General features: G+C 39.5%; 1 protein-coding gene across 2 annotated transcripts in view; it reads right to left on the bottom strand.

Annotated features, from left to right (window-relative positions):
* si:ch73-70k4.1 (uncharacterized) overlaps window positions 1-6,810 on the bottom strand; it is a 17,377-nt gene extending 10,567 nt beyond the window's left edge. The window contains exons 1-3 of one of the 2 annotated variants that reach the window (XM_050064715.1): window positions 6,588-6,723; window positions 5,176-5,243; window positions 3,331-3,478 (exon numbers count right to left, since the gene is read on the bottom strand). In XM_050064715.1, the coding sequence (XP_049920672.1) occupies window positions 3,331-3,478; window positions 5,176-5,213 (186 nt within the window). In that variant the 5' untranslated portion in view covers window positions 5,214-5,243; window positions 6,588-6,723. Of the gene's footprint in view, window positions 1-3,330; window positions 3,479-5,175; window positions 5,244-6,587 lie in introns of both variants that reach the window. The other variant, XM_050064714.1, reaches the window with a different exon arrangement.
* Between the last annotated feature and the right edge of the window lie 9,486 nt (window positions 6,811-16,296).

Here is a 16,296-nt window from a genome sequence, read left to right as displayed (position 1 = left end):
GGTGTCCTGCCCGGAGATCCTGGCGCCAACCCTCGCCAACAGGTCCTCAAACTGGGCCCCAGTCAGCCTGAAGTACCGCTGAAAGCGGCTATCATCCAGACAGAGTTCCTGGAGGAGGTGGTGAAACTCGCCGAGCTGGATGCGCTTCTGCAGGATAGGGTGAACCCAAAAACTACGGCGTTTGGCCCTCCGACGCATCTGGGACTTCCAGGGCAGGTACAAAGCAGCGATGGTGGTTATCTCAGCCATGGTCGTCAGTGACGTCTTGACGCCCTGACGTCCAGTTGTTGATGCCGAGATGGAGGAGAAACTTATCATTGCGGTGTGCGGCTACCCGGAGCTATAAGATACTACGTGTCTACTCTACAGATTCCGCAACAAAAAGGAGCAGGCTTGGGTGAAAGTCGCCGAGGAGACTGGTCTACTTGGTAAGTTCTGTAAATATGTGTCTTTAATTAGTTTGCAGAATGGTTGTACTATGAACGTTAGCACTGGCTTAGCTCCAGTTAGCACAGCCGGCTTCCCTGCTACTCGCGCGAATGACGCAATAACGCAAATTAACAAAATGGTCCAGCGTCCAAACTCACGCGTTACTCACGTTACACGTGAGTAATTCGCTTCACTCGCGCCCGGTTTGAACGCAGCTTTAGCCATAGGTCAATTGCTATTTGCCAGAGAACACCAGAATTGGCAGGCCTGTCATAGGTGCCTCGTTCTCTTCACAGATGAGAGCAGGTTCACACAGAGTGCATGTGACAGGCGTGAAAGAGTCTGGAGACATCGTGGTGAAGGATAATGCTGCCTGTAACATCATCCAGCCTGACCGGTTTGGCGGTGGGTCAGTGATGGTCTGGGGAGGCATATCCTTGGAGGGTCGCATAGAGCTCCATGTCGTAGCCAACAGTACCCTGACTGCTGTGAGGATGAAATCCTCAGAGCGATTGTCAGACCTTCCACTGGTGCAGTGGGCCATGGGTTCCTCCTGGTGCAGGACACTGCCCAGCCTCAGTGTGTAGGCAGTTCCTGGATGATGAAGGCATTGATGTTATTGACTGGCCCTCTCGTTCCCCTGACCTTAATCCAATTAAGCACCTATGGGACATTATGTGTCAGTGCATCTGATGCTGCCAAGGTCCGCCCCAGATTGTCCAGGAGCTCAGTGATGCCCTGATCCAGGTCTGGGAGGAGATCCTTCAGGACACCATCTGCCGACTCATCAGAAGCATGTGCAGACGTTGTCAGGAAAGAATACATGCATGAGGGGGCCATACACACTACTGAGTAACATTATGAGTTGCTGGTATAAAATTCACTCAGTTGGATCAGCCTGTGATTTCAATTTTTTTATCTTGGTTTTCCGTGTGATTTTGAATCCAGCCCTCAGTGGATTGATGATTTTGGTTTCCACTGACTGTTGTTATGTAATTTCTTTCTCAAAAAATTATACAATGTACATCAGTACAGATTTTCAACTTGAATAATTTTATATATATATTATATTGGATAACATCACAAATTTGAGTGTTAGCCCCCTAGTTTTTGGATGTGGGAGAGAGTTGATCATGTTCACTTATATTTTTGGATTGTCTCAGACCATAGGAATAACATGTATGAATTTTTAAAAGGGTGTAGCGCTTTTTAATGCTGTGAAAATGATCATGCAAGTTTTTGGTCTTTGGTAGCAGCAGCTGCAGCACAAGTAATGTAACTCTGAAAAAAAATAAATGTGACTACTACAAACTCTGTACAGGTTGTATTTGTATGACATTTTTTCTTTTGCTATAAAGCTACAGTCAATGGAATGCAATACTTGCACTGCTGATTTTTTATGTTAAAACATTCTTTTACATGACTATGAAATGTACCTTACACTGAATTATAAAATACATGGGTGAACATGGAAAGAGTTTTGAATCTGTGGAGGAAACTAGGAATAAATGCCTGTCAAAATAAAACTCTGGTTCTCCCTGCAGCTGATGTAAGTGCTTTGTATTGGAGAATTTGGAACAAGAATACATACTTGTACAGCTGTACAGTGTTTTTCACATTATCTATAAGATGCACAATAATGGAATAAGAGGGATGTGGGGGTGTTATGGTTTCCAAAATTCATGGTTTGGTTCAATACGCCACAGTCGTGTCATGGCAAGGTGCGTACATGATCGCTGCGGCGGGAATATCGATCTGGTCACCGTGATTTTAAATGTTTTATCTTTTAATTTTGTGTTATTTTAATTCAGTCATTTATCTATTTAAACTAACATCATTAAGTATGAGGGCCTCGTTGCTACTAACATTAGAGCACATTGTATCAATGTCGTTTCTTTCAACCACTGTGCATCAGCGGTGAGTTTGCCACGTGCCATGAGCTCCCTGAGCTCTTTTGGTCTTATAAATACATGAATAAACATCTCCGTTAAATTCCACAGTCAGTAACGTACCTTTTGATCTTTCTAGACGAATTGGCTACTCTGCCCACCAGCAGTTACTGCTCACTGCTGTGAGTGAGTGCTTTCTGAAGCTGCTGAACAAGAGGCTGCCGCCACACAGTGGCTATCGTTCCCTGGTTTGGAGGGTGTGTGTGTGTGCTGGGCAACCATAATCTGTGTGTGCTACTTGCTTGGCTACTAAGGAGAGTCTGTGGCTGTGTGTGCTGTTTGCTCTTTGGCTTGGTGTGTTTTTATCCACCACTCTCTCTCGCCATTGTCCTCATAATTCACAAAAAAACAAAGTGGTTCCAAACACCAGACCTGCAGGTTATCAAAGGATTTTCTGTTTTATGGTCTGGTGATGGCGTTATACCCATTGTACAACAAGCTAGCTTAGCGTAGCTGCCTCCCAGTGTGTCTCACTGCAGTAGAATGTTCTGGTTTGGGGGTGGGAGGGGCAGACAGCATGTTGCCTGTTCTGTTCTGTAGGCTGCCTTGTTGAGCAGGGAGGCACTGAGAACATTATATTAAACACAGTTAAAGTCGTAGATGTATTTTTCAAATAACAAAGGATAGTTCAACATATTGTTTGGTTTGCGCACTGAACCAAAAGTCTCGTACCAAACAGTTCAATATGAATACGTGTTTGTTTGACCCCACTTCCTCAAGAAATTATTGTCACATGCATTACATCACACAGATTTCTCCCTGTGAGAGACTGATTGATAGTAAAAATAACTGTTACTGTAATCTACACCACAATGACACACATAACTACAGTCTTTGAAAAAAAAAACACAGTAAGAACTTTTGAATTTTGTGTGTTGAGTCTCTAATGTTATGCACTTCATCAGATTCACTACAGGAAATGTGTAATGAGGTCCGCTCCATAGTAATATACCTCTGTAAATGGATGTGGAAGATCAGGAACCAGGTCCCAGTGCTGACTCTCCAGATAAGGCAGACCAGACTTCAATGTCAAAGCCCACAGACTCTCCACAGCAGGCAGCTGCTCACTGTTCCACCACAACGCTGCAGGCACCACTGACCTGGAAACCACATGTTACATACTGAGTTTCATACAACTACCACTGTTCAGATTGTGTTTTTGTTCTGTAATGAAACCCCTGCCTTATCTTTACAAACGCCCATCCAGCTAGTCTCCACATGTATTAAACCTAGATGTAATCTACCCACCAGGGGAGAGCACGATATGAGTTTTTTTTTTTCCTTTTTCAAAATTATTTGGTATGCATTTTTAATCTATCAATGAAATTATTTATGAAACTGCTCTTTGATCTGGCGCACAGTGTCTGCTTGTGTAAATAACAAAGTAAGAGAGAGAAAAATGTAGATCCACACTGTGTATATCAAAAAAGTAAAGACCAAAATGGTCTTGCTTTTTTTTTTCCAATCAAATGCATGAAATTACGTGATATGCAAGCGCATTATGGCCACTTTATCTGTGTAGCCTAATAAATTTATTGTATGGCTGCTCCACATCTGACTATTTTCCAGCACCATCTATCAGTGTACTCGCTTTTGGAAGGAAATTCTTCTCAAAGCTGCAAGGATTGGATTAAAACTAATCATGTTCCATTTTTGTTGGCAAAGTTTCAAAGACGAGTTGATTAAATTCTGGAGATGCACGTCGGTATCAGACGATATTGGCTTTAAAATGAACTATCTGAAATGGCCAACATGGTGATAATATCGGTACATCATCATGTCAGCCAATATCTGCTTTAAAATGAACTACTAGAATCGGCCAACATTCTTAATTTGCACAATGAATGAATATTACAAACACTGAAAAGTATTGTATTTCATGTTGTGTTGTATGTCGTGAAATGACTTGAAGTGGAGGTAAAGATGACTCACCTAATTTAGAGAATAAACAGAAACTGAGGATCTATTTGCAACCTGTATATTGGTCTCTTCCTTTTGCCGCTCTGCTTGATTCCATACAAGCGATGCAATAATGCTGACGTAAAAGCTGTTGAATGACCAAACAAAAAAGTCCTCTAGCTTTACCAGATGCTTTAAACTCAGGGCTCTAGACTAATTTTTTTCCGTGGTTGCACTGGTGCGCCCAACTCTTTTTTGGGGTGCACCAGCCCAAAAGTTAGGTGCGCCCAAATTTTCCATTGAGTCACCTTTAATGCAACAGTTTTAAAGGCGGTCTTTAGTATCATTTTCCACAAAGGGCTCTAGAATGCGACCAATTTGGTAAATGATTGGAAACAAGAGTAACATGTAGATACATTATTGTCTTTATTTGGGGCACAAATGAATAAAAAAGAGGAATCAGTTTTCTTTCTTTTTTTAAAAAAAAAAAAGACACACTGATCTCCAAGAGCAGCAAAGGCTATTTTTGTGGCATCATAATATCCTGATTAAACAAAGAAAAGGTTTAGGCTATGTATTGCATAGTCAATATATATATATATATGTAGCCACTTTATTTACACATTTGTCGCGACATAGTATGTGCTTTCAATTCGAAATGTTCTCGAGCCGCTGACAAATAAACTACTGCCAGCCATGCGTTCGCCTCACTCTTTACAGTAAGTGCAGTGCATTATGTTGTCTGCCTTGTCGTATCGAAGCCAGGGGAACTGGTTCAACCAAGCTTTTCTGAAGGCATATACGTTTGCCTTTTTTGTTTGGTTTGACTCGGGCTCGGTAGACTCCTGCTCTGTGTCGGAGGACATCTCCGACGAGGGACCAGGGCTCAACACCTTACCAGGAACTGAGGAAACTGGCTCCGTGTCTGAGGAGCATGGGCCGGGGTTGTTTGGTGACACTGTTGTCCTAGAAAAAAACGTAATTGTTCGCTTAACGTAACTGTATCAATTCTTTAGACAACAACATGATATTTGCCGATATTACAAAATCTGCCACGATACAACATCGATTCAATTCAATTCAGGTGCCCACGATCAATATGTGCCAGTATCATATGCCCATTAAATACATTCTGTTTCAGAAGAAGCTGCCAACACTTTCTTTTTTTTGCTTTTGGCCATAAAAGATCTAAACAAAACATAAATCATGTAAATATTTTTAACCCAAACCATCATCATTTTTCTAAAACTTAGGGTTATCTGGCTGAAAGCCCTGAAGGCGAACTTCTTCAAACAGCCACAGAACATTATTACCAGCAACATTTAGGGATGCACGATAATATCGGCACGTTATCGCTCTTGGCTGATATTGGCCTTAAAATGAACTATCAGAATCAGCCAACATTTTATTGCACATTGAATGAATATTAGAGACATTGAAATGTATTGTATTTTATGTCTCCATCTGCTGGTGGGCCATCACAATAAGAGTATGCATGTATGTTAATTCCACTACAGAAGAGACTTGATGATCACTAAAATTAGGTGGGAAAAACGTGGATATATCAATATCCATATATCAATATGGTTTTTGGTCAAATGAGTTGTTACATATCGGCATATCAGATATCGGCAAAATATTCAATATCGTGCATCCCTATGAAATTCCATAAGTTAAGCTTTTATTTTCTCCATCTGGTTGTTTCCTTGATTTTGAGTTTGTGGTTTCATGGTGCAGTGACAGGCTCACCTGATTCTTGACCACTTTGGTCATCTGTAAATATGAAATTTATTGGTGTCCATTTTGAAGAAATGAAAAATCTTATTAGCTTAAAAACAATAATACAGATATTCGTTTACTTTTTCCCCCTGGGTTTTTCTTTTCATTTTGTATTAGCAAGTTCAGCTTTTCTTGTCAGAAGAGGACCTTTTGGGATGTGGAAATAAAATCAGTTCAACGTTTCCAAGTTTCTGCTCTGCCTTGCTTTGTGTTTGAAGAGTTGTTAGATCACGAACATGCCGAATTTTACAGTGACACCCACTTGTTTGTAAAATGCCTTCAGTTGTGTTCCGTCTCTTACACATATCAGATAAGAAGCCACGAGACTTTAAACTGTTAAGGATTTAAAGGAGGTTCGGACACGTCGTTTGGCGTTTTGCTTTCACCACAAGCAAAGGCTTCGTTACAGCCGCTAGATACAACGGGAAACTGCGTATAAAAAAAACGAAACAAGCTTAGGCCAGGTGTTATTAGGGATGATATCAACGTTTCATTACTTTATATCAACACCGAAGTAAAAAGCACACCCACCTCCCGGTCTCTGCTGTCACCCTGATCTCAGTGGAGAACGATGCTGTGTGACTCCTCTTCAGCGTTTCCCTGGAACACACTTCCGGCTCGGGGCCTTTGACAGACGATTTATTTCGCTTAAGCTTAGACTTGGAATATTTTTCAGCCATTTTATTGAACTACCTTTCACAACATCTTCAAAGTTTCGCGCTAGTGTGAGCAACGGGAACTTCTTTCTTCTTCTCTCCGTTTAACTCGTAGATAGCACACAGCTTGGAGGTGCATACCGCCACCTGCAGTACAGGAGACCGTCTCAGACGTCATTTCACCTTATCCCACCCACTGACCTCTGTCATTTAACTATCTCAACCAGGTCCCAGTGACTTTATCATGCGATCTTTGTGTTCCTGCTTCATTCATGGTAGCCTAGTGTGCAATAAAGTATGTTCAACATTTTCTTTAACTTCACAGTTTCAGAGTCATGACAAGTGCTAAGTTAGGTCCCCCGAATTTAAAGAGAAAAATGACGCAGTATAAAACTGTCAATATTGTTTTCACTGGCTGAAGACACTGATTCAAGCGTAGCCTACTTAATAGTATGAAGTTAAATCAAATTAAATAGGCCAATAGAATATCAATTTTTATATTTTTAACCATTAGACAGTTTTCTGTAGTCTTTTTCTCTGGAAAATTTATCCCATTCATATCAGGTAACACTTAATAAATATCACATACAGTATATCTCTGACTTTTTTTATTTTAGGAGCATAAATGCTTCCCTCTTCATGGGAAATGTATTATTAAAAACATATTTTGGTTAAAATAGATCAGTATATAAAATTGATCACAATTGTGGAGATATGTAAACTGTAAACATGTTGATTTCTGTTGTTATTTTCAGATGTAACTGTAATGTTTAAAGATAAATAGTTAAACATAGTGTTCCTACCTATCTGGCGTCTCTGCTGTGCTTATTTTATGTAATGTGTTGCTTTGCTATCATCTTTAATAAAACCAAATCGACCGACACAGAAAACAATCATTGTCAGTATAAGTGTACGCTATATTTGATCATTTGCTCTGCTTTGCCTTACACACTAACCGATAGGCGATGCAGTAGACCAGCAACTCAGTGTTCTGCTAAGTTAAATGACTGTTTTTGTCCAATGGCTGTGAGATAACCGCTTTGATTCCTCACTGGAAAAGGCTGTCTGATGACAAGGTAAAGCAGTGAAAATACTTTAAATATAGTGTACACTTAAATTGATAAACAAATTTTTTTGGTGGGCTTTTTTAGGTAGCTAAAAAACTAACAAACTGAGACAGTGTTTGCCCAGTGCCATTTGGTTTTATGTATGTGATGCAAGGCTTTTCTATTCAGAAGTTATTGTAAATAAACATTGTGATTTGGTCTATACAAATTTAAATAGAGTGCTGTGGGGGATGATGTTTAATTGTAGGCCAACACACAAGTAAACATTTCCCTGGTTTTCTTTTTTTTTTTCCTTTTTTTGGATTATTGCAGGAAATAATGTCTGTAGCAAACAAACGTTTGTGATACTTTAAGGTTTTGTTCAGCAAGATAATCTTCACAAATGAACACCACTATGATTATGACCACTACGCTAACTATGATTATTGAAGCGTAAATGCAATTGCCAAAAGTAAAAAGCAAGCGTTAGCCTATAAACAAACGTCACCACTTTAATGTCACCTTCACATCAAGGCTGTAAAGATTTGTTTGGCATTATGACGTTCTGTAGTTTAATTTAGCCACTTGTTAGCAAGTGGCTAAATGAGACAAGACACAGAAAAAAGGCTTCAAATTTCATGAGTGGGGAGTTAACTGCCGTATTTTATGTTGTAGGACAAAATGTGATAGTCAAAAACCCACAGACTCTGAGATGAGGTAACCAGGAGTGCTAAAATGTCACTCAACAGTATGTGTGTGCCGTACAGAATGTTTATCTTGTATAATGTGTTATCTTCAATGGGTTATTTTTTATTTATATTAGATGTTGTATTTTATTGATGCCTTTAACAACTGGCAAAGGGACTTTGGGATTTTTTTAATTGTGGATTAATGTACATTGTGGATTAATGTACATTGTCTCTTTTCAAATAAACAAATAAACTAAAAAACTAAACTAAAATGCTGACTCATTTCCAGATTTTAGGACTCATTCATGCACCACTCTATGCTGGTGAAATTAGATTTTCTTTCAGAACATTTTTTGTACGTTTTTCAAGCATAACATATCCACCCTGTCGTGCAAAAAACACACACTTTTTTTTAATGAAATTTTCTGATGTATTTGTATAAAACAAGATTTTTACATTTAGCTACATAAATGTAGTATTAGCTTTGTTTAGAGAGAGAATTTCAGCCTTATTACTTTGAATCTTTCACTGTCACATTCTTTCCTGTCACAGATATTTGAATATTATGGAAAGAAATAGTAATAATAAATCAGTACCCGAGTTTGCAAAATATGTTTTATTGCAGGTCTAATATTCTTCATGCTATGACATACAAAATTCTACACGTGGTTATATTAAAAACAATCTTAAAATTCCAAGGTCCAGTCTGAATGGTTTCTATGTAATGACCCGTCCATGGGTGTTACTGTTACTGCCATTAATGATTGAGCCGAATACTCAGACAAATGAGTATCTAGTACAGCTAATGCACTTTTTACAAGTTTGAATATCATTGGAGTAAATTATGTCAGCATCTGTAATCATGATGAAGGAAAATCCTCATTTGGGTAGCTGTGTCCAATCTGTTACTCTTGTGATCATAAATGATCTGAATCTCAATCCTGAGGCTGTTGTAGGAAATTCTTAATCAAGAATAATCCCTTGAGATGTACTGTCTCATTTTTTAGGGGGTTCCTTAACAAAAATAGTACAAAATAAGCAAAATCAGACATAAGGTTTAACAGAAAACAAAGGTACCAAGATAAATGAACAAATAGTTTTATCAATAATAAATATAGCAATTTCTGATCAACCAATATCAATATCAGACTGAAAATAACAGTTTCTGACTAGGTCCTACCCATTTCAGATTTAAGTCTCACCCACTTCTGGTTAAACCCTGCCAGTTCCAAGTACAGATATGGATACAGATCATTTAACTGGCTGAACAGATACAGATACAGATACAGATACAGATACAGATACAGAAAATGGTGTACTCATTCATCCCTAGCATCATTTTAAACCTATGTGGTCCAGTCTAAGCCTTGCTTTCATGAATCTCCCCCCTATATTCCATTCTTCACTGTGACTGCCTTTTGTTTTTGAAGTTACCTTAGACAAGTCTTCACAGTCGGAAAATGACTGTTGGATAATTTTTCCGGGGCTGGTCTTTTAGTGTCTTTCAATGTGCAGAACAAGTCAAGTCATCACTTAAAATCACAAAAAAAGGAAAAAAAAGAAAAGAAAAGAAAAGCAACGTCTGCACAGCAGGCTCTGGAAGTATTAACAGGAAGTTCATCAAAGTTGCTGTTGTGTTGTCAAAGCTGTTGCTATGGAGACAAACATCTGGACTACCTTGCTTTGCTTGCTGCCACTGCAACCCAGTCCTGTAGGAGCATTGGAAAATAGATGGATGGATGGAGTTCATCAAAATGTGTGTCTAAGTATGATTTGGTTATGATTTTAAGAATGAAACAACATGATAAAGAACCTTTGATGGCGCGCTGTTTAATTGTATCACCTAATCATCAACTCTCACTGTTAGTACACAAGATATTATGTCACTCTTGCACAAGGATTTCCACTCAGTGCACACTGAGGAAGGTTACATCATGCAAGAATGCTAACTGTAATGATAATACTTTGTTCCTTCTGCAAGGACGCACATAAAGTGGAAAGTTGAAGTCATAATAATGGTGGGATTTTCTGAGCCTTTTAAGCTTTTGGCCAGAGGAGAGGGACCAACGGAGAGTGGCTACAATTATGCAATGGAAAAAGACAAGGGAAAGCTGGACTGAACGGAAGGAAAAGAAAAGAAAGGAAAGAGGAGAGCATTATTTAAAAGAATGGAAAACAGCACTATGGGAAAACCTGCCACTTTGAAATAAGGTGAGAGCACTTTTTTGGAAACAGTGCCACAGAAGATGAGTATTCCAGAAGGACTGCTGTTGAATTGCTGACATCGGCCAATCAGTTTCTTCTACCTCAACCATAGAGGGGAGGCAACACAAAGCAGTGCAGTGGGCCAGGCCTGTGGTACATAGTGCTTCTCTGGGAAAAAGCGATCCGGCGCCTGGAAAGAAACGTTATGTCATCCATCTCACGTGATGCTGTGTTGAACTCTGCTGCCATGGAGACGGCGAAGACGATGAGGAGAATAAAAGTGAGGTAGTGGCAGCCTTAACTGTTTAAGTTCAAGAACTACCGGCGTGTTTGCGAGGTCATACCACTAGAGTCAAATTCTCCATGGGATGATGAGAACATAAACACAAAACTGCAGGTGTTCCTGGTAGACTGTAGCCTGTTAAAAGACTGACCTTTAAGTTAGAAATGAAATACGCAACATATTGAAGCCATTGCCATTCTCTGACTCATGGTAGTTACTGTATTGTCTTCGTCCCCTCTGGGACATAAGGCCACAGTCAGCTCCCTCCATTGCTTCCTGTCCTTGGAAACACGTTAAGCCTCCTCCCAAGTTAAGCTCATCGTGGCTAGTTTGTCTCTAGCGCCTTTTTCACTGCCTGTTGAAGGTGGGAATGTCATGTTGTTATGCTGTCTCACTGTGTTGTATGTGAGGTAGAATTGCGGAATAGGGGGACAGAGTTGTCTTGCCTTTAGCTGCCAGGGGAGGTGTTAACAGCACCAAAATGATGTAAACAGGACAGTCGCAGGACGGGTTCATGACATTTTGACAGCACATTCCCACTCTGATCTCATCACATATCGATGTTTGGTCATGGACTTTCCACATCGACATGACGTGCAAGGTACCCTGGGTGTGTTGGTTGTTGATGCTCTGGGAGGCCATGTCAACTACATTGTCTGATTTTTTGCGTTTTCACAGGAAATGTACAGTTTGCATACAGTCTCTTTCAAAAATAAATGCTCTATGTTGGTACAACACCACAAATTGATGCTTTTTTCCTTCAACAACAAACAAGTGGTTATGTTTAGCCAACACATGTACATGGCTGGGTTGAGGAAAAAAATAACATGGTTTGGCTTTACAGCCTTACAGGAAGGGAACACTGGCATCCTGGGTGAAAGCTGGTGGTTGTTGAGACCACCGACCCCCGGCTGTTGTCGTGGTTGTTGGTAGTATTGCATGATACTATTGTTTAGCCCATTATATGTGGTTCTGCTACTACCAGTGTCACATTCCATCCATCCATCCATCCATCCATCCATCCATCCATCCATCCATCAGCTATACCCTTTAGAGGGCCGCTGGGGGCTGAAGCTGTGAAGGGGGCTTGGAGAAGATCAACTCCAATTTAAAGTATGAAACTGGAGTCAGCCTGGGTTAGCTTAGCTTAGCTTATTTTAGCATAAAGGCATTCTAGGTTTTTTTGGCACTTTTCAAAACAGACATTTTGACAATAGCGCCTACTTTAAGTAGCAATTGGCTCTGTGAGTGGAGTTTTTAAAGTGGGCAGCATGCCTTGACTTTTTATCCCAACTGTGACTGAATCCTGGATGTCAGAGCTTCATTGAACACAGCAGCAGGAGGGAGTTTTCAAAACAATTTATACTTGCAAATGCATCGTCATGCAATGATACAGTAACTCTGCTAAAAATATTATGCAATGCAGAGTTTGCTTTAATTAAAAAAAAAGGCTTGGTGTCATGGCCATCACATCCGGCAAGACCTTTATGTTTACCATGAGCAGCAGATCATGTGCAAGGAGAGGGAAGGGCAGCAAATAAAAAGTATGCAAGTAAATGATGAGCACAGATGAACTCAGAAAAAAAGGAGAGCAAGAGGACAAGCACCGCATGCTGGCAACACTGTGAATCATTATGAATTATGAAAACGAGGCTTGGCACACAGTCTGTACTGTCTAGCAGCTTTGGCCTTGATAGGATGAGAAGCCTGATGGAAGCACAAGCTTTGTATCCATTACCACTTAATGTACACACTGACAGTGTTACAGTATGCCAGTGTAGTACTATAGGCCCACATCCAGCCTGTAGCTGCCAGAGCTCAGTGCTGGCTGAAAGAATGGCTTCATGCCATGCACTGATAAGCCCAGCAGAGGCACTGGTTCCCCTCAGAAAAGACCACTTACAGTATATATCTGCCAGCTGAATGGGATAGAGCCCAGCCCTGTGGCTCCAACACTGGAACCATCACTGACCACTGCAACATACTGTCACTTCTCAGTGCACCATGGGGTTATAGTAATTTACTGGCTAGATATTTAATTTAAAAATACATCAGTGTCTTTCACCTCAGATATGATGATGTGATGCAGACTCACACCAACAAAGCTACTACAAAAATGCGTAAAAGAAAAACACAAGTAAAAGTGAGAATCCAAGACAAAAGAAATACAGCAAAGAATAGTGCATAAGTTCAAATATCAGAATGAAATAGAATAAATATAAAAAAGAATTAGGGATGTCAGTTTTGGTACACTTTCATGTTCTGCTCTAGTTTGGAGAACGTGAGACAGCAGTCGCCAGTTCTCTGTGAGTTAATATGCTATTATAGTCACATATGAATCCACTGACCTTGAAGTTCAGGTGTCACAAGTTAATGCCACCCTTCCTGCTGTACTCAAAGATTCCTCGACTTCATGCTTCACTTCTCTGTAGAGCTTGGGTATGGCTGTGTCAGTGAAAAATGGCAGGACGGAGTCACGTACCTGGGTTCCAGTGTTTTTAACATGTAACAAAAGCCTTTATTTTCAACAACGCTGTATGGATGCAGATCTTTGAACATGAAGGATGTGAAGAAAGGGGTCATTTTCTAAGCTTTCTCAGAGTTGGATGCTAGTTTTGTCAAGCTAAGTGTGTCCAGTGTTGTTTAATTTTTTCGGCGGAGCGGGCTAAGAGTTAGCTTGGCCATCAGCAACTAACACTATCTCTGGATTGTGGCTTGTGAGGTGAGCCCTCATGTTTGTAGTATTCCCAGAGTATTTTATGTTCATATGACACTACTTGCAAATCACATGTGTCATATCTAAGTCCTCCTTTCCTTCCATGTTAAAAATTCTAAAAAAAAAGTCCAGATGTTTGATTTAAATGCCGAATGAAGCCGTAGTACCTGCAGAAAACCCACGCTGACACGGAGAAAACATGCAAACACCACATGGAAGGGCTCCTCCACCCTGGGTTTGAACCAGGAAGCCTCTTGCTGTGAGGAGATAAAGCTAACCACTGAATCACCATACTGCCAGTTTCAAATTTACTATATCAAATTAATCGATTAGTATCATTCAGTTTTTTTGGACATTCTAATAATTAAGGAGAATAATTACCCATCAGCTACTATATATGGGAAATACTGGAACACACTGTAACTGGCCTCCTTATGCAATCCTATAAATTTATAGGACAATGGGCCAGTTCGTACGACAGAGACTACCATGTTCCAGAAAAACTGAACTCATCTCAAAGGCGCAGGTATGATTATGAGGTTCCAAGAATTCAATTATAGCCACAAAATAATCAAATAAGCATATAAGGGGCATGATAATCCCAAAGAGATATTTTGCAGCCCACTTCTGAACCCACAACTAGTTGCATAGTTTGCGATCAGTTCTCTCTGTCAGCCAGTAGGATAAAACAGAACATATTCAGACACTGATATTCAACTGCACAAAAGGACAAACCTATTGTCACACTCAAAAGACAAAGACCCCTTAAAGACTGTTTTGTACACTCTCAGTAACACACTGGCACCATTGACTCTTTACTGCCACCTACAGGACACCAACCATGTGGACATTGTTCAGTCTGCCCCCTCTCAAAACACATCAGGGCTCTCTACAACCCAGTTACAGGTAAAACCCTAACTGCATGCATCTTTAAGGGGACCATATCTACCACTGAGTGCCCCAGCCCTAAACTGTTGATTGGAAAAACTTAACGCACCCTCCGCAGTCGGACATTTGAACCAAAAAAGCCCCATCAACACACAGGATGGATCATACCATCTCACCACACAATGAGCATATGCATATTAACTAATGTCATGTTATAATTGTCCCTCAGGGTCTGATGTCCTGCAGTCTTGCTCCCTGCCATCATATTGCAGTTTCAGCAGTGTTTGGCTTGGCGATGCCACAGGAACAGTAAACTGCTTATCAGCACTGGAGTTTAACAACTGGAGTTGACACATGACCTCCTGAGGTTATGTCACTGGATATTTATTATGAATCAATATAAAATGACTTCTCCTTTACTGCATCTTCTTTACTTTCTACAGTTGGAGATTCAGACGAGATTTGGAGAGTTGATGAGTCAGAGTTTGTTTTTCTGCACATAAGTCTGTAGCAATGCATTAATGTAAGCAAACTAGATTTGCAGCGAAATTACAGTTTCTATGGCTACAAGTAAAATAAATGAAATGAAAAGAAATGTCATTATTTTTGTTTACTGTTCTAACGATTTGACCGCCCCTAAAATGTTTCTAATAGCTGATCTGTGGAAAAAACAAAATCTTCTCTCATCTTTTCATTTGCAAGATTGTCTCTCAAGGTCGCCAACACATGAAACATGTTTATTTGCCAGCTACTTGCCAAACAATTTTAAACACATTTAAGCAGAAGTCGTGCAATTTGCGTTTCTTCTTCCAAAGCTAAATTTGTCTTGTCTCGCATAACACTACCCATTCTCTGTGGTGTTTTTTTTCTCTGTACAGCCATGAACCAAATGATTCACAAACAATGTTTACTCTTATGCTACATTCAGGGCCCTTAGGACAGATAGTAAATATGAGCTACTTTTATATTCATATGCTGGTCTTCTCAGGTTTGAGCTGGTGAACGACCACACTGGTCAACACACCCGCCATCACAAACTATGTTGATTTCAAATGGCCCACTGGAAAAAATTAATATAGGTTATTCAATAGGATATTCAAGTCAGCGACACATGCCTTCAAAATGCTTAATGCCACATGATATGAACGCAACATTAAAACTTAACTGATTTTTAATCAAAGAACTGTTTCAGCACCAAACACTCACTTCCTCATGCAGTGATTCCAATGACAGAAGAACTATTCAGATCCTTTAATGAAGATGAAGTATATCAGAAAGGAAATAAATAACTGCAAGTAAAAAAAATCACATATTCAAAATTAAAAGTAGGCCTGCATTTTCCTACCTTTTATTTTATTGATTGTTTTCCCTGATTTATGTGTTTTAATCTACTTATTTTACTCTTCCTCGTATGTTCCTCGTGTAACTGTTTTCATTTTTATCATTGACTATATTTTTTTTATTTTTTAAAGCAATTTGTAACTTTTTTTAAAAGTACTATATAAATTATTATTATTATTCTTTTTATCATTATTGTTGTTGTTATTATTATTATTATTATTGCTACATTAAGAAGTTTTAAAAATGGCTTGTCAATTATAGTCAATTAAAATCATTATCAAACATTAAAAAATAATGCTGAAGAATAGTATTACAGATATGTAGGCTAGCTGAGTATCAAAATAAGAACTCATTTGGCATAATAATAACAATAGTAGTAACAATAATTGTATTAGTTTTAACAATAATTATAATAA

The sequence above is a fragment of the Epinephelus moara genome, chromosome 16 (genome assembly GCF_006386435.1).
Source record: "Epinephelus moara isolate mb chromosome 16, YSFRI_EMoa_1.0, whole genome shotgun sequence".
NCBI lineage: Eukaryota > Metazoa > Chordata > Actinopteri > Perciformes > Serranidae > Epinephelus > Epinephelus moara.
This window is presented reverse-complemented; position numbering and strand designations above follow the sequence as displayed.